This window comes from Maylandia zebra, linkage group LG15, assembly GCF_041146795.1.
Source record: "Maylandia zebra isolate NMK-2024a linkage group LG15, Mzebra_GT3a, whole genome shotgun sequence".
Lineage (NCBI taxonomy): Eukaryota > Metazoa > Chordata > Actinopteri > Cichliformes > Cichlidae > Maylandia > Maylandia zebra.
Window position 1 is genome coordinate 27,419,283 of NC_135181.1, and position 24,363 is coordinate 27,443,645.

General features: G+C 46.6%; 1 protein-coding gene across 5 annotated transcripts; it reads left to right on the forward strand.

Moving 5' to 3' along the window:
• Positions 1-1,681: 1,681 nt before the first annotated feature.
• cep170bb (centrosomal protein 170Bb) lies at positions 1,682-24,321 on the forward strand. Of its 5 annotated transcripts, none has more exons than XM_076874240.1 (20): positions 1,682-2,104; positions 4,915-5,052; positions 5,192-5,281; positions 5,563-5,641; positions 5,776-5,834; positions 6,062-6,179; positions 9,015-9,116; positions 9,239-9,751; positions 10,031-11,109; positions 11,551-11,727; positions 11,917-12,034; positions 12,323-14,047; positions 15,361-15,604; positions 15,698-15,854; positions 16,083-16,124; positions 17,204-17,341; positions 18,354-18,442; positions 18,830-18,923; positions 19,015-19,066; positions 21,325-24,321. In XM_076874240.1, the coding sequence occupies exons 2-20, from the start codon at positions 4,948-4,950 to the stop codon at positions 21,507-21,509; spliced, it is 5,166 nt and encodes a 1,721-aa protein (XP_076730355.1). In that variant the 5' UTR covers positions 1,682-2,104; positions 4,915-4,947; the 3' UTR covers positions 21,510-24,321. The 5 variants fall into 5 exon arrangements, with proteins under 5 accessions (XP_076730355.1, XP_076730354.1, XP_076730357.1 ...); XM_076874239.1 differs by lacking the exon at positions 1,682-2,104 and adding an exon at positions 2,142-2,629; XM_076874242.1 differs by lacking the exons at positions 1,682-2,104; positions 17,204-17,341 and adding an exon at positions 2,142-2,629.
• Positions 24,322-24,363: the final 42 nt, after the last annotated feature.

Below are 24,363 nucleotides of genomic sequence, written 5' to 3' on the forward strand. Positions count from 1 at the left end.
AACACTTCCTACGTTGGAATAGACGTCAGCGCGAACTTTTGCATTTCCGCCATTACCTGGCCGAAACCGGAAGTGACGTCATTTTCGCGGAAATGTAGTCTTTTTTGCGATCAGGGCCTCAGGGCCTATACTGCTCTTTTTAAAAGTTATCTTTGAGTTTATGACTTTCTGTGTCGTTTCTGGGATGCTTAGGACTCATATTGCACTGCTGGAAATAGTTTATTTTGATGCATATGCTGCTTTTTTGCAAATTTGCAGTATAATATTTATTTTCGTTTTTCCTGCAGTGTATAAAAATTGGTGTATTTCAAAAATAAAACTATGAAGACACTCAAAATAAATTTCCTGTGGTGGGAAACTATTTTGTGCAACTTTTTTGTATTTACAGTTTTGAGGGATAAGCCTCTTAAATTTCTCTAACTACAAATATATGTTAAAAAATCAAAAACGATTTTCAATTTTTTTGTAGTTTATTGCACTTTTTTGCAATTTATGTAATTACTATGCACTTAATGAATACATATTATTAAAATCTGGGCTATAATGGTTGTATTGATGTATAGCAACTTGAAATGCTCCCAAAAATGGCTCCACAGCATGTAAAAATATAATATAAGCTCTGGCGGACTTGGTTCTATGGTAGGTCTTAAAGGGTTAAGGTAGCAGCCAAGGAAGATAGAGTTTGTGTCTGTGAGCACCCATGTGTACAACCCCCAGACCCAGGAGATGTTACCCTTTTCCCTGGGGTTGACGCAAGCAGCCTGCAGCCAAGTGTCCTGATGGTGTACAGAGAACAGGGGTTGTGAAGACCCCATACCTCACTCCGCTTGCTCATATCTCGTGTTGCTGCGTGCTCTAAGCGAGCAGCTCCTGTGCTCACCTGACGGTCACCTGCACCAAGGAGCTGCTGTGATTGACGGAGCAGCAGCTCTACGAGAACCAACACATGTTGTTGGACTTTCAGTTCCAGGTTTTGAGCCACAAAGTACTCATTGCCATATGCAGTAATCTGATTGGTCAAATCTGAGCCTGTTTAGAAAAAATAACTCCCAGATGCATCCACCCATGATGGATGTTTCTTTTTCAATCACTATGTGCTAAAAGACCTCCCTGCACTGAATCATACTTGTTATCAATCTCTGTCTCTCTTTCACAGCATGTCTTTTATACTGTCTTCCTTCTCTCACCCTAACCAGTCGCGGCAGATGGCCGCCCTCTCACTGAGCCTGGTTCTGCTGGAGGTTTCTTCCTGTTAAAAGGGAGTTTTTCCCTCCCACTGTCCTAAAGTGCTTGCTCATAGGGGGTCATATGACTGCTGGGTTATTGTAAGGTCTACCTTCCAGTATAAAGCGCCTTGAGCTTGTATAAATAAAACTGAATCAGTGTACACCCCCCCCCCCAACATACACAGAGCAGGTAAGCAGCTGAGTCACACGTGAGGTAGACTCTTCATCTGCAGCTCACAGACGGTCACACGCAGAGCCATGAACCGGAGACGTGCACGTGCTTATTCACACGTTTACTTTTTTTTTATACAATAGATGTCGTCATCATCCTCATCCCCGTGTCAGCGTTGCGGTGACGTCACGCAAAATCGGCGCTTCCCGTACTGAAGTGACGGCGCTCCAAATCATGTGACCTCTGCCCGGCGCACGCTGAGCTGATCGATCAGAAGAATCTGTGCTGATTACCGATGAGCGGGTCTTCCGAAAACCCTCATACTGCCGAGCTCGCAACCGGAAACCGACCCGCCCTCACAATAAGAGTAGGCCGAGGGCAGCCGTTCCGTCACGGTCACACCTGCAGTCAGGTGTGCTGTGACGAAGTTACTCGCGTGGTCACACTTTTTACTCGTACATGAGTTATCCTCCATCATCGCTCCTCAGCAGACCAACGCTGAGGGGGCCGTGCTTTTCCGCGCTCAAGTCTTACAGTATGTAAAACGGACTCTGAGCTGCTCTCCGGTTTAAGTCTTGCTGGATCATGCAGGCCACTTACACAGCCATTCGACTCAGTCGTGTGCACCGCTGGATTGGCTCAGCACACACCATCCCTATCGGTACAATCTGCAGAATCCTGCCTACCACGTGACTTTAGCCAGCAGGTGAACCACTGTTTCATTTTAATCAATGGCTAGTTTTGTGTGAACAAAAACAACATGAAAATTCAGTCTGACTCACCGAAATTACAACATAGTGCCTCTGAGTCTAACTACTGACCACTGCCAAGCCAAATGTATGATAACAGAGCTCCACAGCGCCCTCTGCTGTGGCAGTACCAGGTAATTTGACAGCCAGCCCCGGTGTGCCTGCCTCAGACTCGGTCGGTGCTGCAGTGGACTGTAATATTCTATTTTTTCTAATAAAACCTGTTCGAACCTCACTGGGCATGTTATCAGGTGCGGGCTTTTATTGTGAAGGTCTCGGCAGCTCTTCCGGTGCGGTGGTCGCTGTCGCGGTGCGTGTTGACGCAGCGGGTGCGTCAGGAGGAGATGTTGTAGAGCATCATCGGAGCCGAGCCGCCCCAGTCCGTGTGAGTCCGGATAACGGGACCCGCTCATGCTCTTCCCGCCCCGCAGCACGCCAGCCCCAGATCCAAGAAGCGAAGAGCAGCGGGGAAGAGCCCGGAGGTAAGAGAGGGGGAGGGCAGGGCGTGGAGGAGGAGAGCCTGTCTGTCATCTGTCTGTAACTCCCCCACCCTTCACACACACACATCCGTCGGTCTGTCGGAACCGGACAGGAGGAGCAGCTCCGGGCAGCAGCCGCCGAGAGGCGCTGAGGCTTGGAGAGCTGCTGCTGAAGAGCCGCTCCTCTCCTCCAGCATCAGCTCAGTGTCTGTGGTTGTCTGTGTGTATGTGCATCTGAGTGTGTGTTGTGCACACTTGTCCACATCATGAGCAGTTTTCTTCACTGGTTCTATGCCGTGATGAAAAACAGGAAGATCCCCCCTCCCTTCTCCAGACTTTTTACCTATGGAGTGAGCTGTCCAATCACCTCTGACCTCCTGAGAAGGGCAGAGCTTCACAGAGTGAGCTCCAGAGTGGATGTGAAGTCTCAGTGACTGATGGAGGAGCTGATCTACTCCATGTGTGCCCGTGTGTCAGCCTCTGATTGGACAGAGCGTCTGTGGCACTGCTGTCTGTGCTGCAGAGGAGCTTCATCTATCCTTCAGCTGTGTCTGCAAGAGCTCCTGCATACAAAACCCAGTGCTCAAACTCCAAACTCTCACTTCATCTGTTCGTGTGGTTCACACAAAAGTATTGACAGTACTGATGATACTGCAGTATATGTGCAGAAAAACACTAAAGCAGTGAAGTTTTAATGTCAGTGACTCTCACCTGTGCGAGTGTGTGTGTGAGATCATGTGGTCATTTGACAGTTGGGTATTTCGTGTTAGAAATCGGAAATATCTTTAATCCGTTCCCAGGAAACAGAATCATCTCTGAGCCGTTATTTCAAATTAGAAGTTTTATAAAGCGCTCGTGTTTTATTTTCTGCTGGTCAGTGATTTAGTTCAACTTTTAACTCTAAAGATGAAATGAACAGTTGATTTGCTCATTCTGTGTTTTTAATAAATATCGCATATTTGCCTGCATGACCCCATTTCTGTGCCGAACCTCTGTAATCAGAGCACTGTGAATAAAAATGTCTGTAGGAGTTCATTCAGTGCTTAATTGAAAGTTGAAGGTGTTTGAACCTCAGACTCAGGCTGGTGTGGACAACCTGCAGGTCCTTTTGGACCTGACTACACACCTGCAGGTGCCTCAGCTGTCAGGATTCAAACACACACAAATCAGTAAGAGCAGGATCGTCTGAAATTACTCATTTTGTCTGATTAAATATTTAAAATCTGTCACGATGGCACAACAGGCCTGCACAAACCCACCTGTATCACCTGTAGGGATGGGACCGGTATCGGTTCTGACATAAACGGTAGTAACCAGACCGAAAAGCAGCGCACATTTCGGTGCTTTTTTTTCCTGAGCTGTGATACACTTTAGATTCTAGCCAATCATTTTACGTTTCCGAGGACAGTAGGCGGGGCCAGGTACGTACGTTCTTTTAGAGCAGAGCTACAGATTAAAAATGACCAAGGCAAAGCGGTCAAAAGTCTGGCTGTACTTCACAGCAAAATATGCAAACTCAGCAGCCTGCAACAAGTGCTTTAAGCTGATACTGTCAGAGGTAACACCTCAAATCTGATGAAACACCTGGCGACGCATAGCGTTTTTTTAAAAAGCCGAGAAATGCGCCGTATTTGATAGCTTGCTGTGAGACCTCACACCGAGCACATCTACTGCGGGTGGGTTGCCTGTTATCAGACCCGGAGTTAGCAACATCCCCCAAAAACACGAAGAGGAGAGTCCTGGCCCCTAGCCCTGCCAGTGTAGCAGAAATGATGACGGATGATGATGGCAGCAGCAGCCGTTCTTCCCTGCGTGAGTAGCTTAATGTTGTTCGTGTGTAATTTACGCTGAGTAGGCTAACAGCGTTATCAAATTAATGCATGTAAGGTGAACTGGCAAACATCATCATAGCTACATGCGGCTGTCTTCTTGTTTGATGGCAGATACTCCCTTCACCCTGGCCAAAAAGGCTAAAATGACCAAAGAAAAAGTGGAAAACCGTTAAACATGAGAGGTCTTTGGACAAAGTTTGTGTTTTTTCCATTGATTAAGCACTGCTTCCAGCCAAGAGTGATGCCATAAAAAAGGCTAACATTGTTATCTTTTTACAAAAAAACAGCTGAACATGAGAGGTTTTTGGACCAATTTTGTGTTCTCCATTCTTTAAGCACCGGTTCGAGCACAGTGTAAGCACCGGCACCATTTCAAAAGTACCAGTTTGGCACCGGTATCGGATAAAACCTAAACGATACCATCCCTAATCACCTGCCTCTGTCTTCATTTCCCAGGATGCTCTGGGGTTTCTCAGCAGGCCTGTGAAGATGAGTGTGACATCATGGTTCCTGGTAAGCAGTTCGGGGACTCGACACCGCCTCCCCCGAGAGATGATTTTTGTGGGCCGAGAGGACTGCGAGCTGATGCTTCAGGTGAGGCTGACCTGTGCAGGTGTTCGGGTTAGTAGAAATTGCCTCCCTCTAGGTTGGTCTGAAAAAGGAAGTTGTAATGGTGTCTTGTTTGAGTCGCAGTGAAAGTAAGCAAAAAGAGTTGTATGTGTGTGTGTCTCAGTCTCGCAGTGTGGACAAACAACACGCTGTCATCAACTACAACCCGACCACTGATGAACACCTGGTGAAGGACCTGGGCAGCCTCAATGGGGTGAGCCATACACAACATATCAGTACATTATCATAGGTATCCACCAATCAGCAGCAAACACAGGTGGGGGGTGGTGATGCCTAAAGTCACAGGTTACAGTACAAAGATTTTTTTTTTTTATTAACTTAAAAAAAATTAATTCCACTTTCATTTAAACAGGCAAGAACTGTAAAATCACAAAAGAGTGAAAACCTTCAGAGTGGACTTCAACATCATAATCAGAAAGTTTCACCTGGACGTTTGTTTGTTTGTTTGTTTGTTTGTTTGTTTGTTTCCTGCAGACATTTGTAAACGACCTTCGGATTCCTGATCAGACCTACATCACCCTCAAACTGTCCGACATCATCCGCTTCGGATACGATATCCTTCAGACGCACACACGCACTGTTTGTGTGCGTGTCTGTGTGCGTGTGTGTGTTTCTGTGCGTGTGTGTGTGTGTGTGTGTGTGTGTGTGTGTGTGATAATTTTAATATTTTTCTGAGCTGTTGTTCACATTCTCACGTCTACGTTCTGGAGAAAAGTCAACACAAAGTCCCAGAGGAGGCCCTAAAGGTTGGTGTTTGTGGGTGTGTGTTTTCTATTGTACAAATTACTGCATAGAGGGTGTTATTTAATTTCCTTGTTTAACTGCATTTAGTTTGCATTTCCAAAACTACTCAGAGCGTCATGAATTTCTCATGACTACACACAGCATGTACAGTACTGTGAGTAAATGCAGTACCGTGAGTACATGCAATTTGCAGTACCTTGAGTACGTTTGCCTCGTTCTTCTGTTTCAGCATGAGAAGTACAGCAGTCAGCTGCAGATGAGCCTAAAGCCTTCAGAGGGGAAGAAGAGCGACGTGGACGAGCGGGCGAGAGGCGAGAAAGCGCAGAGTACCAAGAGCCTCACACAGGGTAACAATAATACAGCAACAGTACTGGCAGTAAATATACTGTGTATCAAATGTACTCCTAACAATAGGGCTTTGGAGTTGACGTCACGCCGCAATGCATTATGGGAGCGCAGCGCCATTTTCGGGGTCTACGAATCAAACCAAACACACTGTGTTGGAACGACGACTACAAGAAAGATGCTTAAAAGCAGCTCAAAAGAGAATGAACTGTATAGAGACCGATTTCATTCAGAGGCGAAGCAGCGGTACTTGCAGAAAATAGCGTGCATTGGAAATGTGGACCAGTATGAAATAGGGCCGTGGAGTAGAAACCCTGAAGACCAACCGCTACTGACGTAGCCTGACATATTTTCGTACCTTATCTGTGGAATCAGCGCGTACAAGTCGTCATTCAAGCAAAGGTAAGTCAGCTCGAGTACTGCGAGTGAAATGCGTTTGATTTCCTTGCAAAGATTCAGATTAGTGCAGCATAAATTCATTCATGAGGGGAAATTACAGTGAGAACATGTGGAGGCTGTTAGGTGGATAACATAGCGAGTTCAGTGCATTGATGAGACATTCTCCTGAAGGATTGTTATTCTTTATGGTTAAAGAAATTGCACTAATTTATTCATATTTATTATAAATAATCCTAATTAAACATCTTGCTTCCATGTTTGTATCTTGTGTCACTAAAAATACAATTTATTTTAATTTTATATATTGATCAATGACCTGCAGAATCTCCTTATCATATTAAGGGATTCATAATTGTCACTTTATGATTTTTCCATCTCTAAAGTGATGACATCCTTGCATTACCGGTACATACTTTAGGTTCATTTTCTGCAGGCAGATTTACACTATAACATGCAGCGTTCTATAGATGGACACATAAAGAAATGAAAAATTACATCTATGTGCTAACTTTCTAAACACTTTGTTACATTTATGATAAAGTAGATAAAACACATTTACGTCGGCCTTGGCTCATAGTTCTTGTCTTTAAATGAACTTTGTCTGTGTGTGTTTCAGGTCCTGCACTCTCAAAGACTGAATGAACCAGCATTGCAGCCATGGGTCACCGTGAGCATCACAGGGAAGGTTGAAGCCGCCCACTGCAGCTGTAAGGCCGGAGTCGCAGAGACCTGCAGCCATGTCGCTGCTCTTCTGTTTAATGTAGAAGCAACAGTGTTGATCCGTGGCACAAGGACTGTTACAGATGAACCTGCATACTGGGTTTTGCTGGGTAATATGACCAAGATACAGCCAGAGGTTGGCCATAAGATAGACTTCTCCTCTTCAGCTGCCCAAAAAAAGGCTCTTGATCAAAACCTAAACAGACCATCTGTAGTGACAGGTAAAAGGAGCCGTCCTCAAAACAGAAAAATCCCAGCTGCTACTTTGGAGGAGTTGTCACTGCTATTGGATACTTTGCTGGAACACAGTAAAGCTGTGGGTTGTGGGAATGACCCATAATGTTTTATCTAGGGGTCTACATTTATGCCTGTAGTGCACTGCCGTGTAAATAATTTGCATTTACTGAATATATACTGACTGAGTACCACTGTTCAAAAGTTGAATAAAGAAACAAACTAATTTTTGCCTCTTTTTTTTTTTTTTTTTATTGAAACCACCTTATAGAACATCACATCAGTTACAATGTAGAATCCATGTCATTTATAGTTTACAAATGACAAAATGTTTACACAAAATCATGAGTGTTTACATGACATCACCCACTACTAACATTACTTTATTTACTGTATCTTTTGAAAAAATACAGCAATTTTAACAGCACAAGACTTAAGAATATTTAACAGGAGCAGGTTTCATTCTTCCCTGGTTTTATTATCACACTATTCACCAAAACGCAGCAAACCTTCACCATCTTATCCAGAAGGGTCAACTCTTCACCCTCACATGGAAGAAGTAATCTGATTGGCATGGTGGTATGTTTGCAGCAGGTCCCTTGTGTAGCGCTGGAACCCAGTCACGATGTTTCATCCATTTCATAGGCTGGTTTGCTGCAATAATGCCAAATAATTAGCATCTCTATAAATAGAAGGTAGTTCTGCAAAATCACTCAGTAGGATGTTTGTTCTAATTTGCTATGAGCTCAGAGCGCATAGAAAATAATACTAATAGGCTATAAAGAGTGATATGAACATATTTAGAACTTACCGGAATGAAAATGTCTGGAGCACCAACAGATATTTGGAGATGGAAGAGAGCTGCACGTCAGCTCGTCTCACAGCTGCTATCCAGGCTAGACGCCTTCGTTTGGTAACATCAATACACGAGCTGCTCATGTTGCTTCCAGGTTGGGAAAGAATGAAAAGATAAACCATTTTCAACCTTATTCTCTTGCCGGTCGTGTGATCGAACATTGCAGCCGACCACACAGCAAATACGAACCATGGCTGTTGTGTGAGACTTCGCTCCCTTTTCACTTGCGCTAGACCCCCAAAATGGCGGATCGGGCCAAAATCCTTTCCACGCCCACCCCCCGTGACATCACGGTCCAAAGCCCTATACTGGGCGTAATACAAGCAATAACACAAAATTTTGACATCACACAGGGTCAAAAATATACTGCACTGTACAAAACATAATGTAATACAAAACCCTGCACCAGAAAGCCTGGTGCAGGGTTAAAAAGTACTGGATCAGGAGTCTGTCCGCTGTGTGTTCCTGTACGCAGATGATGTGTCGCTGTTTGTTCTGATGTATTTTTTACTATAAATCTGCTCGTTCAGGAAAATGTTTCAGTAACAAACCAGAAAGTCGTTTGTTCACGCTCCTCGGGACACTTTGATTGGTCGTCAGTTTCACCTATCACACGTTTCTGTGACAGAGGCGCCGGTGTGTCGGCCCACTCCTTTGTATGGCCAGCCTTCCTGGTGGGGAGAGGAGGATTATGGGAGTAAAGTCCAAACCAGCGATGAGCCACATTCAGGTACGCACACCTTAATAAAGTGGAGGAGTGCAGTAAACTGGTGCTGTATAAATAAAGCTAAATTGAGCTGATGGTGCATTATTGATGATGTTGGTGAGATGTCGTCTCTTTGCCTCTGTCAGATGTTCAGAAAGACGCTCCCTCTGCAGATCCAGAATTTTCTGCATCGCTGTCAGACTGTCAGCCAAAGTCCGCCTTCCCTTCGTACCACCGTGAGCCGAGCTACTTTGAGATCCCCACCAAGGACTTCCAGCACCCTAAGTCCTCAGGCGCGGAGCTCCATGAGATCCCCACCAAGGACACTGACACGCCCCCGGCCCCACTCTCGCCTCCCACTCCGACTCCGCCTGTCGTTCAGAGCCATGCCTCCTTTACCATTGAGTTTGATGATTGCATGCCTGGGAAGATCAAGATTAAAGACCACATCACCAAGTTCTCCACTCGCCAGAGGAAGCTGCAGGCTACACCCACCAAGACAGCCATCATGGCCACACCTGCAGAGGTGATGTCAGCAGAGAGCAAGGTGGCTGACTGGCTGGTCCACAGTGATGTAAGCATGATGAAGAGACGCCCACCGTCTGAAGACGTTTACAGCACCAAGAGTGACCTCGCCATGAATATCAAGACCCTGAAAGGTCAGAGTTGCACCTGTGTTCCGGACCATACCTGTGTTTGTCATTCACAGGTAATCGGGGATTATGCTTTCTGCTGGTGATAAAACCTGTCCAGCACTTCATTGTTAACAATTTATTGACACACGGTCCCTGAATCTTCTGATATTTCTCTGATTTTACTGACCCCACTAAACTTGTGTCTTTGTTTGAGGCTATCAAAGCTTCAGTCATACACTTGTGACCATTGAGCTTCAAAGTTCAAAAGCTAGTACTCACTGACATCTTTATTCCTGTCTTTAGGTCACCATCATGAGGATGGGACCCAGAGTGACTCAGAGGACCCAGTTCTCAAAGGAAGGAGTAAATCCCACCACTCGGTCCACACTGAGCACTCTATGCAATCAGAGCTGTCCCAGGCGTCGCAGCAGGTCATCCAATCAGGCCAGTCCATCCATAGTCAGCTACACCAACCACTGCAGCATGCTCCACCCAGACCGGCCTCTGCCTCACCCGTGGCCCCTGAGAGACCCCTGTCCCAGAGTCCTCCTAAAGCTCTGTCACCCACCGAATTTCCCAAACAGGCGCCCCCCGAGCACCTCACTCAGCAAGCTTTCATCATTGAGTTCTTTGATGACAACCCACGCAAGAAGCGCTCTCAGTCCTTCACCCACAACCCCGCCCATGCTGACTCGTACTCCACACTCAGAGCCAAGTTGGAGCGGCGGAAAGGCGGCGAGAGGCCAGCATCTGTGCACGGCCACATCCCTCCCACACAGCAGGTGACGGTTCCTCTGAAGAGTCAGAGCCATGGTGGCCCTCAGAGGTCAAGCTCTCTGAAGAGAGAAAAGACTGAGGGGGAGGCGGCTTCGTCGGCTTCCTCGTCTCGCTCCTCATCGGGCATCATCATCCGACCTTTCGGCAGCGTTGGGAAGAAGTCAAAGCTTGCCCAGGAGTTTGCTGCTGAATTCCTGAAGGATTCGGGTCGTAATGACTCCTCCCCAACCAGGGATAAGACAACTCCTCCACCAATGTCTGCACCTCCTGTGATGATATCGCCTCATCATACAAGGATCCTCTCCACACAAGAACCTCCAGCTCCATCTTCTGTCTCCTACCCTGCCTCCCCATTACAGCCTCCAGCAATCTCAAAGACCCCAGTCCCAGTCAACATTCCAGGCCCAGCTGCCGCTCCGGTACATCCGTCTGGACCTCCCTTCTCCACCATGCCGCCCATGGCCGTCAGTGGAGGAGATGTCAAAGGTACCCAGAGGATGGCCCGGAACGAGGAAGACGACAGCTTGAGCGATGCTGGGACCTACACCATTGAGACGGAGTCGCAGGACAAAGAGGTGGAAGAGGCTCGTAACATGATCGATCAGGTGAAGTCCCAGTGAAAACACAGTAAGAATAAGATCTTTGTGATAGTGGTGGGGTGAGGCAGCATTCATTGTTCCTGCTGCTCGTGAAAGGGTGTCTTTAAGTGGTGGTGAGTGCAGGAAAACTGCAGCACAGCACACGTGCTGTGCCGTATGATTCTTCAGCAGGGATGTGGACTTTGATAAAATAACACATCTTATGTAATGTTGTATTCAAACCCTTGTGTCATTGCTGATTATCTCAGTTTTGTTGTCTCGTCTTCACCGAATCTTCCAGATAGAAAAATGTTTATGAAATTAGAAATGATCCTAGGGTATCTTGAAGTATTCTGATGTTGCCTATCTAAACAGTATCTCTTAGTGATGCACTGACCCTCGTATCCTTCCTATTTCTTCCTGTTTGTTTTTTCTGCCCGTCCTCATGCATGTCCTGTGCTCTGACAGGTGTTTGGTGTCCTCGATTCTCCAGAGTACAGTGGTGTGAACACTGGTGTGTATAGACCTGTGATAAATGATGGAAAGGATGAGCATGCTAACCTGCCTACTGATGGTAGCACTGTGGACTCACTGCATGGCTTTATCCCATCTTCTATCAGCGGCCCTTCAACAGGCCCCATACAGGTAAAAAAAAAAAAGTGAAAATTTTGAAGTACAACCTGGAGAAACACCTTTGTAGCACACTGTTATCCCAGTGCCTGCACAACCATGTTGTTATTCCCTATTTCTTCTTGTGATATGAATGTAAATGTTGACGTTTGTTTCCACTGATCTTCCTGAAAATGGTGTTGGTCATCATATTTTGTTCTGCAGGTTCCAGCTGCTCATGCTGCATGTCTGGAAGGCCCTAAGTGGGTTTCACGTTGGGCCAGTCTAGCAGACAGCTACGCCGAACCTGGTTCCACTCCACCTCAAGTAGAATGTCTGGAAGGTGAGGTTTGTTAAAAATACCTTAAACATGTTTAAAGAGCACAGAGCCGCCGTTATCTCAGCTTTATGTTTATGGACCTCCAAATGTGATTCCGTTTGTCTACTTGGAGTCTTGAATTTATCAGTAATTTGCAGTTTTGTAAGTGAACAATAAATGTATCTATACACAGTTCAGAGCAATGGACCCATGGTCTTATTTTTACTCCGCTTATTGTTTTAAAACTAAAGTAGTTACGCAACATTAAAGCAACTCATATAAAATGCTGACGTGACTAAACTTGTGTTGCAGATTCACGTCTCATGAGCCCTTCGATGGGAAACTACAGCTACGACAACTCTGAGTCAGAGTCCAGCCACAGCTCCAGGACAAGAAGGCTGCTGCCCCAAGTGCCTCCAGAAAAGCTAGACGGTGTCACCCCAAGCATCATGATTCGCCATGAATCTTACCAAAGCCAAGAACCTCTGGACAGAGCCTTTGGTCCCTCCCACTCAGTTGACTCCACCCAGCGCCTGTCCGTTCAGGATGATGTGGACCCAGACAGCCTGAGTGATGCCAGTCGCTCAGATGATGGACCTGTTCAAGAGAAGATGAGGACAAATCAGGTCAAGACTGCATTTGTATCTCCAGTGATCACTGGTCCTCAGCTTAGAGGTCAGGAGAAAGTGTCTCCATCCTCCAAATCCACCTGCTTCTACATTGGTTCAGAAGACCATCCCAGCAAACCTGAGCAAGCCCAGAGCCCAGTACAGTCTGAGAAGACAAGAGACCCCCCAGCAAAAACTCCCCCTACCACTGTCCTGATCCGACATCTGAGTGGATACGAACCCAAGAGGACGGGAGTCAAACCCAACAGCTCTGCTCCAAACCTCCAAACACAGGACAAAGATTCAGTTCCAACCAAAGACAGTTGCACATCATCCTTCATCCGTCAGGAGAGTTTCACCAAAGACCAGCCCAGTGACACTGTCCAGATGAAGAAGCTTCCCCACATCTCCAGCCACCCATCCATCAGAGACATGGAGCAGAGGCAGGAGAACATCCAGGACACACAGTCCTTCCTTCAGGAAGGAACTCTATCCTCTCTGGATGCCAAGTTCCCCTCCTCTGGTTCAGGTCGCAGCTCAAAGAAGGAGGGTTCGTCCAGCCACATGGACGACTCCCTGTCTGGTGAGTCAGATGTTGACACGGCTAGCACGGTGAGTCAAGTGAGTAGCAAAAACACTCCAGTCAGCTCAACTTCTAAAAAGCACCCTCCCATCAGCAGCCTTCAAAAGGAGAGGTCCTCTTCTAGTCCATCCATCCAAGAGAAGGGACAGCAGCTCAGTGCCCGTGAGCGACTTTCTGAGAAACGCCGAAACCAGATCACTGCCAGTGCAGCAAATAAGGCAGAGGCAGCGAAGCGCTTCCAGATGCGCCGCAGTGCCGGGAATCGTGGCTCTCTGGATCTGTCTGAAGGCCAGCAGGGGTCTGGTCCGCAGTGGACCGAAACCCCATCATCTGATCACGAAACGTCCCGTCCATCCAGCCGCAGCAAAAAACTCATTGCCCCTCTTCAGAAAGAAGACAATGGGAAGATGCCCAGGACGGCGACCCAGCAGGTTCTGACACGCTCCAACAGCCTGTCAGCGCCACGGCCGACCCGAGCCTCAATGCTGCGGCGGGCACGTCTGGGTGAAGCTTCAGATAACGAAGGTGCTGAGACTGACCGAGGCTCTCAGAATTCTGACCATATTGCTGCAGCGCCCAAAGTGTCCACTGAGGGGAAGAAGCTGTCCAGGCTGGACATCTTAGCGATGCCCAGGAAGAGGACCGGCTCCTTCACCAACCCCAGCGATACCGAGGCATCCTCCACAGGACGGCCCACTTTCTCCAACCGGAACACAGAGGCTGTTGTCAGCACCAGGAAAACATCGGCGGGTGACAACCGGCAGGCAGCTAGCAGAGGAGGCGGAGCTCCAGCGAAGCAACCTCTGACACGTACCCGTTCGAGCGGAGCCAAGTACGCCGGCAGCGGTGAGTTATTCCTTAATGACCCTGAATGTGAGGGGTTCCTGATGTTTCAGTCAGTTGTTCCTCCTGAGTTGTTCTAGGATGAGAGACAGAGGTCGAGTCTGCCGTCACTCAGTCTAATCGCATTAATCATAGGTGTTTCAGTTGCTCCGTCGTCTCCAACAGGTGAGGACTGGTCAGTTTGAATTTTTTGGCCTTTTATTATGGAATGATAATCATGTCATGATAAATGCATGAGCCAAAAAATTATTCTGAGAAAATAATTTCATTTCACTGGTGCAATTAAATTCCTCATGTATAAATTCAACAACCTGTGTGTGTAAGTCTCAGAGCTCCGAGAAGCAATTGCTCATGCCAGCTTATCAAGGTACTAACCGCAAGTCCAATGTGTCCCAGGTGTAAGTGTTAGATAAAAAAGAAAAAGTCTGTGCAAACCTGAGTTTGTCAAAAGTTAGTGCGAGCAGCCTCAGCTGACTGGTGTGAAACAGCAAACAGACGATTCAGAGGAATCAGGACAATTGTGAGGAAATCGGGGAAACCTCCTCATCACGGTCTCACTTTTTGAGCTTCACAATGAGCTGAATTGTTTGAGTCGTATCATTGTCGCATCTTTACCTTTACAACATAAAGTGCTTCGAGGTCATGGAAATAAAATTGAATTCAATTGAATCATGGTAAAAAGCACTTAAACTCAAAACCCTCCATGAGGACAGACTCTCTGGTGGGATCTGCTGACCTTTGCTGTCATTTGAAATGTCGTCAGATTTCTGATGCTGCTGAGTCTGTTTGTATTACCGTGGAAACAGCATCAGCTCCCTTGTTATGAACAGGAATTAGGACACAAACCCAGATACCAGCTGCAGCCCAGAGCTTCGCCCTGCAGACACTTTAATCTGATGTCCTGTCACAGCCACAGCCATCCAAACATGCTTACTAACGCTCTGAGGCAAAACCTAACGCTGTGTAGAGTTAGACAGAAGCTCTGGATGGATGATGAACAGCGCCTTTGTGCAGCTGCTGTAGTGATTTGGCACAATATAAAATAGTATTGAAGTGAATTGAATAATTTCATTTTTTGGCCCTTGATCACAAAGAGCTGAGATGCGAGGGTCAGGGTGATCACTGATGAAGGCTCACAAGGATCAGATGTCAAACTTCACCTGAGATGTCAAACTTCACCTGAGAGTCTGAGGTTTCTGACTGAATGATGGCATAGCGGTGCTCTCTGGAAGTCATGGTTGGCTCTTATCTGAACCTCGTGTTAAACAGAATCTCGTAGTTGAGGTTTGCGGTTTCTCACGACCGGCTGTTCTCAGGTTCCCGTCGCAGACAGAAGGGCTCGGACTTCTCTTCTTCCTCTGATGAAGAATACGAGACGAGTGGCAGTATCTCCAGAGCCAAACGCTCCTCCCATCCTTCCACCTCTGACCAGACGCCACACAGCCACCGGACGCCCGCCACCAGGACCAAGTCTGTCTCCCTGGAAATGGAGGAGGATGAGGATCAGAACGACGTTGACCCGTACCAGAACTGGTCCACGCACAGCGCTGAGATTGCAAAGTAAAAGCACTGTCACATGTTGACACGTGTGCCACGGTAAGGTGATGTCACTCACGTCTCTATGGTGATCATGTGTTTGCGTTTCCCCTGCAGGCTCAGTCAGGACCTGGCTAAAGACTTGGCCATCCTGGCGAAGGAAATCCACGATGTCGCTGGGGATGGGGACTCGCCGAGCTCCAGCATGGGCACCACCACATCTCCCAGCTCGCTGCCCAACACGCCAGCCTCCACCATCTCCGCCAGGGAGGAGGTGGGCCACAAAAATCCCTCATAACACTCTCACTACACACAGGCCATAGAATGACTAGCAGGCAGGGTTAGCAGCAGGTGTTGTGTTGCAGTGTCTTCAGGTTTTGTTTATTAGCTCAGCAGAGGTCAGTGCAAACTCCAGTGTTCCCACTTCAGATGCTGGTCTGACTGGGAGGAAAAGCCTTTGTCATGCTTCGACTCATTGTTCATTTCTCTGTTCTGCTCGCAGACGCCATCCTGTCCATACTTATGGGGGGTCCGACCATCTCAGGTGTCTGACTCATCTCTCCTCGTGCCCTGTGATTGGTTCCCCTGCCATCACTAATCCTAACACTCCCTTCTCATTGGTGTTGTTTTATTTATGTTTTGAAAGATTATTGATAATAAACTGCTGAGGCGGTGCTGAACAAACCCGAGCTGGAACAAGTGAGGAGGTGTGTCAGAGCAAGGACTCGAAGCCCCGCCCCTCCGAGGGTCTGCTGAGAGCAAAGAGCTCTATAAAGAATATGACCTGAGGCCAGGTGACAGGTGGCTTCACTTGTGCTACTTCACACTCCCTACATGAGAATAAAAACGTTTCACAGCTCGGCACGCTTCTTTGGATTCTATGGTTTAACAGTGGCAACCAAACAGCCTGTAGGGCCCTAACTGCCACCTTTTGGCAGTTGTAACACATTACACCCTCCAGGTGCCAATAAAAACAAGATCAGAAGTCACGACCCCTGTAGTGGAAGCCTGTTCTCTCACTTTTCACAGCCAGCCACCACATTTAAGGCTTTATTGTGTTTTCTATCGGCTGTTTCACAGATTTGCCAGATACTCCAGCTGTGGTCCTCTGCGGAAAGGAGCTAATGACAAACCACAGAGTGTGAATCAGAGAACAAATTTCCACAGCGTATCATTGGGTGCTCTGTCTGACGCGCCCTCATAAACAGATAAAGTTCGTAACTGTCTCAAACAGAGTCCGTCCCCTCTCTCAGGTGACTGAATCAGATGTAAGAACCTGAACCTGCCCCAATGGTGTTGGTTCCTGCTCGGTGTTGTTTGGTGCTCACTCAGTGGTTTTGATGATAATCGGGTCCATCGGCCTCCACCGTGAATGAACTGGTGTTACTGGTTTTGGAACAGTTCGTGAAGCCGTGGCTGGTGCCCAGCAGGGTTCTCCCGCCCTCCTTCGCCTCCCCGTGGTCGTTACGCTCTGTCTCCCAGCAGCACTGAAATTCACTGCGCACGCTGTTGCCTCCACGATTGCAGCTGCATGTTGACTTGGTGCATGCGTTCACAGAGCACCGCCATCACCGTCTAGCTGGTTTCATCACCGGAGTCAGACTCCTTTTATTCTCTTTCCAGCTGGTCCAGCGTATCCCTGAGGCCAGTTTAAACTACCAGAAGGTTCCTCCAGGTTCTGCTGCTGTCTCGGACCTGGACGCAAATATGAATGAGCCAGAGACCAGTTCTAAGCAACGGCGTCCGTGGAACCGCGAAGAGGTCACTGTCTAATCCCTCTGAGGCTACGTTCACACTGCAGCTTGTAGCGCCACGGTCATGTTCATGTGTAATTAACAGAGCAGTTAACGCCAAGGTGTGTGTGCGTGCGTGTGTTTGTGTGTAACCCATCGCACTGACCATCGTCACACCCAGATTTAGCTTTGTTTTAGCTGGGACTAATAACCACTAAAATGACTGTAATATTTAGGTTTTGATTAGTGCTGTCAGTGTTAATCTTGTTAAAATGACGAGCTAGCATGTTAGCGCGGTTAGCTCGTTAATGCGTTAGCGCCGTCCAGACCCATACACAGGTCTATCTGCGTTAACTCGCTAACGGAGATTTGCTGCGTTAATGTGGTTATGGCCTTAACTTCATTTTAACAAGATTAAGGCTGAGAGCACTAGTTTTAATATTGTTGTCTGCTTACTTCCGGAGGAATTGGGACTGCGGTACACCGCAGCCTGAAACATGGATGTGCGTGCTGTGACACTTGCTTTAGTGACCATATTTGGATGGGACGGAGGTGCTCCAAGTGATCTGCTATCAGGTGTTATTTAGGAGAAATTATCAGCATTAATGTGTTTGTTTTAACACAGAGTCCATAAAGACTGACTCAGTGCTGCCTGTGCTGGACATCAGAGGAACTCCAGCTTCATTTCTCAGCCCTGGCAGGTGCGTCAGGCTGAGGACTAGCTGTGCTATATGCTCAGACAGTATCACCTAGAGGCTGCAGGGATCATTACAGCTCGCACCATGCAAGGGTCAGACTGAAGCGGGGCTCTAGACAAAGGCACTGTTATCCATTGTTTCAAGACTAGAACATCATGCAAAAGTAATGAAACCCTACATAGCTGCCATGTGAACATAGCCAGTGTGATCGTTACCATGACTACAACTGCTGCAGTTAGTTTTGGTGTGCTGGGAAATCAGGATGTAACCTGCTGGAGCCACGTGACGGTACAACGCTGGCTTCATCTCCTGCCCTCTGCATGTCCCTCTGAACTCTTTCAGGTGATTCTGGACAACCTGATGCTGAATCCAGTGTCTCAGCTGTCTCAGGCCATCCGGGAGAACACAGAGCAGCTGGCCGAGAAAATGAAGTAAGGAAGCACTGACACCCCGAGGCTGTAGCAGCTCAAACCTGAGAAATGTTGGGGATGCTTAAAAGGATCCCTTTTCATCAATATCTTTTTAGTTTGTACAGAAATGACCACCTCCTCCCATTCAACACGTTTACCCAAACCATTCAGTCCAAGTGCAACCTCTCTCTGGGGGAACAGCTAGTTTCCCCTCACAGTGAGACAAAGATTTAAACTTCAGACCACAGATGTAAAACGAGGATGATTTCTTTTGTTCCCTTCACTTGCTATCAGGCTTATTAGGTGTTCAGGTGTCAGGTCCGGTTCGGTATAGTAAGGGGCACTTTTGGGAGCTGTACGCTGTGGTTTCTGAATGCTGGCGCTGACTCGACAGTGTCTTCCTCTCAGAGTTTTGTTCCAGAACAAGGCTGAGGTCTGGGAGGAGATTGAGGCAAAGATCAATACTGAAAATGAAGTCCCCATCCTGAAGACCTCCAACAAGGTTCATCTCCATATTTATTGGCTGATTTAAACAGCACAAAAGCAACTTCATAGAACATCTGGAAACCTCAGTTTTCTGTTTCCTGTTGCAGGAAATTACCTCCATTTTGAAAGAGCTGAGGAGAGTTCAGAGGCAGCTTGAAGGTACGTTCAGGTTTGGATTTGTGTGTTTTGTCCAGTTTGAGTCTGTCAAATCCAAAAAAAATTCAGGGACAGGTTTTTTTTTTTTTTAAACTTCTAGTGAAATCACAAGAAAAAGACAAAGAAGTTCCAGAACTGCCTAATAATTGAGCTGATGAACAGTGCTCAACAAATTTATTACACCACACAGTGTAAGATTTATGGCACAGCTGCCCTAATTAACAGTATTATTTATCATGTTTTATGTTTTTCTAATGGTTAATCCACCACTATGCTCATTTAACTCAAGTGATTTCAGTGCTAAAATATCATTACTGTGCCTGACTCAGCAGAACATATAGTAAAGCAAAATTATTGTTTTTTCTTTTTTAAATTAGGATACCAAATTGTAGAATTTATTTACAGAAAATCAGTTTTAGTTGTTGAATGTTGTGCTCGAACCATTCCTGTGTGTGTGAATTGAGTTTATCTACCTCATAACTATTAAACGGCTCTTGTCATTGTGGTTTTCAGTTGAATTGAACTTTTAACTGTGGTTCTTTTTAATGTTCTCTTTGTGTCCAGCACTTTCCAGAGAGTACAGTGCTCAGCATAAATGAGTACACCCCACTACATTTGTCAGAAAACCTTTAGTTTCCTTTCAACATTTTCTATGAGATACAAAATACTCCCACAAATGTGGACCATTGATTGCAAACCAGTTTTGTTTATTTACACACACAAAAAAGTTATTTTCCTAAAAAGTTAATTCAAGCCCATGTCGCAAAAATGAGGACACCCCAATTATAGTCTTAGGAGAAAAGCCACACTAAAGACTACAAAATTTGAATTAACAGGCATTCAAGCACAGGTGAGTCTAATGATTCATTTAAGAGGTGTCCAGCAGACAGGTGACTATGAAAGGGATTCTTTATCAAAGAAAATCCCTTTCCATTTCATGATGTCAGCAATGGCTCCACATGGAAGAGAAATGTCACAAAATCTGAGAAAGGAAATCATTTCTTTACAAAAAAAAAAGGTGAGGGCTACAAGAAGATCAGAAAAGCTTTACATTTCAGCCAAAATACTGTAGCAAAAGTGATTCAAAAATTTAAGAAAGATTGAAGTGCAACCATTGTACAGAGACGTCCAGGCCATCCACGGAAGTTAACATCTCGACAGGAGCGTCTTCTGATGAGAAGGGTTGAAGAATATCGCCATGCAAGTTCACTTCAGTTAGCTAAAGCAGTAGAAAGCCAAACTGGAGTGACCGTTTCACGTGACACCATACAGCGCACGCTGCAGAGGAATGGCATGCGTGGGTATCGTCCACAAAGGAAGCCTCTCCTAAAGCCCATGCACAAAAAAGCACACCTAGAATTTTCTAGGGCCCATGCTGAAAAAGATGAAGACTACGGGGACTCTATAATCTGGAGTGATGAGACAAGGCGTTGTAAAAGTGAGGTTTCAAAGAGAAATGCATGGTGCCTACAGTGAAACATGGTGGTGGCAGTGTCCTTATGTGGGGCTGCATGAGTGCTGCTGGTGTTGGGGAGCTGCATGTCATTGATGGTATCATGAACTCAGCAATGTACTGCTCTATACTGAAGGTGAAGATGCTGCCATCACTGCATGCACTTGGTCGTCGTGCACTTTTCCAACACAACAATAATCCAAAACACACATCTAAAGCTACTGTTGCATTTCTGAAGAAGAACAGGGTGAAGGTGATAGAATGGCCAAGTATGTCTCCTGATCTGAACCCAGTCAAACACTTGTGGGGTATTCTGAAGCGGCAAGTTGAGCATCACTCTCCGTCCAGCATTCAGGCTCTAAAAGAGGTTATTCTTGAAAACTGGAAAAAGATAGATGTTGCAATATGTCGCCATCTTGTTCATACCATGTCTAGAAGACTTGGTGCTGTCCTTGAAAATCACGGCGGTCATACAAAATACTAGATGTAGTAGTTTTTGTTGTGGGGTCTATTCATTTTTGCTTTAACCAATTTGAGTAAAACTGAAGATTTTGTGATCAAAGTTATATTATTAACCTTCTTTCCATGTTATGGAGTTAAACAAGTGTTCAATAAAACTCAGCCTTGTGAAAATTTGGGAAATTGTTCTTAGGTTCATTGAGCTACTGATTAAATTTGTACTTTTTAAAGGGGGTGTACTCATTTATGCTGAGCACTGTACATCTTATAAATCATCTCAGACTCTATCTGAAGTAGACTCATTGGCCCTGGTGTGTTATTTAATATTCTTGTAATGTTCTTGTTATAGTTATAAACACGATTGTGGAGCCTGATGGCGGTCTTCAGGCAGCAGCCGGCGCAGCATCCCTCAGTCAGACTCGACCATCCACAAGGGAGAAGAAACCCAGCACCAAACCTCGCGGAGCCCCCAACACCAACGAAAGCACCAAACGACCGCCTCGTGGACCCGATGGGGCCCACAACATGGCCTGAGCAGGCCACTGTAGCACCTCTGGAAAGTAACTGTGCATCCACCAGTCCCTGCCTCTGACTGTAACACCCAGATCCACAACTCAGTGCTGACTTCAGCTGTAAATGTGTGGTTGGAGGCTGGTGTGGGTTTGTGGCGGGCCTGTTTGAGGTCTGCCTCTAACTTATCATCCATTCGCAGCAAGAATGGATATTTACAAAGCTTCTGACAAATGCCGTGCATCAGTGGAATTTTTGGTCTGAATTTATTGGTTTCCAACCCAGAGTTTGGTTGACGTTGGTTTCCAACGTCAGAGCGATGTGATGAGGTGATGATCTCGGTGTCCCACAGGTCATAGTTGTGAACTTTCAAGGATGCAAATTTTAAGTGAAATGCTGCTGTGGACCAGAACCACATGCATCGTTTCTAGCAGACTCCTCTCACATGAATCCTTGCCTGTAAATACTGCAGCTGTGAACAGACCTCAAACACGCCCCTTCCCTGTCTACAGGGAGCAGCTCAGTCATGCTCCTTCCGGCTGTTACCGTGACGACCTGTCTCCGGTGTGTGTTTGTTAGGGTGGAAGAGCTGCGGCGTGTGGATGCACTGAAACTGTCCAGAACTAACTCTCATTCGTGGTCAGAGTATATCTGTAGAACTGCTTCCACTTTGCACAAGCTCAGCAAACGTAGTCAAAGCTCCATAATGAAGCAGCCGCTCGCGCCACCGTAGTACGTGGATGATGTACAAACATATACCGATAAACTTTGTGCTTTGATAATCTGTTGTTGCGTTGCATTTGAACAGATAGATTGTGTTGCTGTTTTTATGTCTGTATTTATGAAGAGAAAGCCGTAGCTTCCTGTGGGCTGTGCAGACAGGAAACGGAACCCTGAGCTCAGCTGTAGAAGAGAAAACTATGTAATGTTGTGTTTCCTGAATGTTTGGGTGCTCCGCTGCAATGACGCTTAGCCTCATTTTCTTTTGCCATCTTGCCGTAATTGTGCATTAGCTTTGAAGCTGTGTCAGGTTATGCTGAATGAACAGACTTGTGCTGGTCCCTGAACGCATCGCCTTTCTACCTAAATTGAAAGAAATGCGAGACCAGACTCAGCTCTGTTTGGCACACTGGTTTCTGATAGAAAGGCTCGCCCCTTAACATAGTTCAGGGTCATGTGAAACAAAGGAACGCTGAGGTGTTCTCCACAAGTTCTGCCTCACGTAATTATGACACCTCATGTGTTTCTGGTAATGAAATGAGCTGTAAGGCTGACACGCCAAGCTCTAATCGCAGACCGCAGATGTCTGTGGAAGCAAAGCTGCAGCTCTGATCAGAACAAGCCACTGTCCATTTGCCCCGTCCTGATCTGTGAGGGCTCAGAGAGTCCAGTTTGACAGCGTTATGTCATGAGCACAGGCTGTATTCCTGATGATGAAGTGTGGACTCATCAGCTGAGAAAAAACTCGACAATGAATTTTTTTCTTTTCGAAGCTGCTCTGTCAGAGAAGCTGCAGACTTGGTTCCAGAGTTCAGGACTGACACTCTCCAATTGATGAACAGCTCGTGTCCTTTATATCCTCGTTTCAGCTGACTCTGCTTGCTGAGTTCTGCTCATCTGTGAGCAGCATGAGCTGCTGGATCAGGCTCACCTGTGATACATCTGTGTGTTGTGGACTTGACTGTGTAACTCCATTCATCTGGAGTGTTTCTGATCTTTGAATTTCTTGTAAATTTCTTGTTCGGCTGCGTTAGAAAAGTTTATATGAAGAAAGTATTTAGAGTTTTACCTGTGAGAGCACTGCCTGCTCTCAGAGAGGCGGAGGATGGCGCGCGTGTGTGTGTGTGTGTGTGTGTGTGTGTGTGTGTGTGTGTGTGTGTGTGTGTGTGTGTGTGTGTGTGTGTGGTTTTTTTTGTTTAAGCATCTGTGTGGGTAGAAGCCGGTTGTTGAGCGCGCTCAGTGAAACCCTCTTGAGCGATTAGCCTAGCTTAGCACAAACCCTGGAAGCAGAGGGAAAGTGTTAGCATAGCTCCACAGGAGGAAGTTTGATGTGTGAAGACATCATCAGTGGGCGGGGCACACACGGCATGCCAGGAGCTCATTTGCGTTGAGAGGACAGCAGACCCAGCTGCGACTCTCAGGACCAGTGCAGGCGAGTGGCAGGCAGGTGATGTATTAGACGGGTCTGTGTGAGTCCAGGATTTATCCAGCCGCAGAGCTGTCCTGCACCTCTTCAGGAGGAATTTGCCTTAGTGGGTGTGGTCTGTAGAGAGGGTGACCAGTTTAAGCTAGGCTCACATCAGCTTGTGAACTGAGAGAGCTGAGAAAAAGAGGACTTCACTGAATCTGCTGGAATGTGCGTGTCTGAAGAAGCTGGACTTTTATTTTGTAAGGTGCATGTTTCCTGTAGCTTGCGGCAGGTGAGAGTTTGAGGCTGAGTCACCAAATGTGCACTTTTTCATTGCCGAACGCCTGTGAGGGCAGCTGGAGCTGAGCTTTGTTTGCTCGTGGTGTTTTGGCGCAGCCTTCCAGAATGTACCGATTCATCGCCGCCCACAGCAGACACCTGATTGGCCATTGCTGTGATGATGTAACTGCTGCTGCTACAGGTCATTTGGGCTACCTGCCTTTGTGTTTTACTTTTGTTACAGTGCATGCGGCTGAGAAGCAGCCAGGCTGTAGAAACGTGTGCTCACGTCTCATCGACCGTTTCACATGTCTGACGGTCCTGCGGCCGCCCACGGCCTTTATGTCCACATATCCGAAGCGTCACGCGTCATCATGACGGGATTTCTTTTATCATCATGTCATTTGTAATAAACTGATCTCATGCAGATGTTTCTCTGTGGTTTTTCGATGCTGTGAAAATTTAAATGAA

Bases quoted from the DNA above. Each gene is read 5' to 3' on its own strand.
- cep170bb (XM_076874240.1), top strand. From the start codon at position 4,948: ATGAGTGTGACATCATGGTTCCTGGTAAGCAGTTCGGGGACTCGACAC. The intron at 11,110-11,550 runs GTGAAGTCCCAG...GTGCTCTGACAG, and splicing joins CTCGTAACATGATCGATCAG to GTGTTTGGTGTCCTCGATTC. The intron at 16,125-17,203 runs GTGTCTGACTCA...TTCTCTTTCCAG, and splicing joins GGGGGGTCCGACCATCTCAG to CTGGTCCAGCGTATCCCTGA.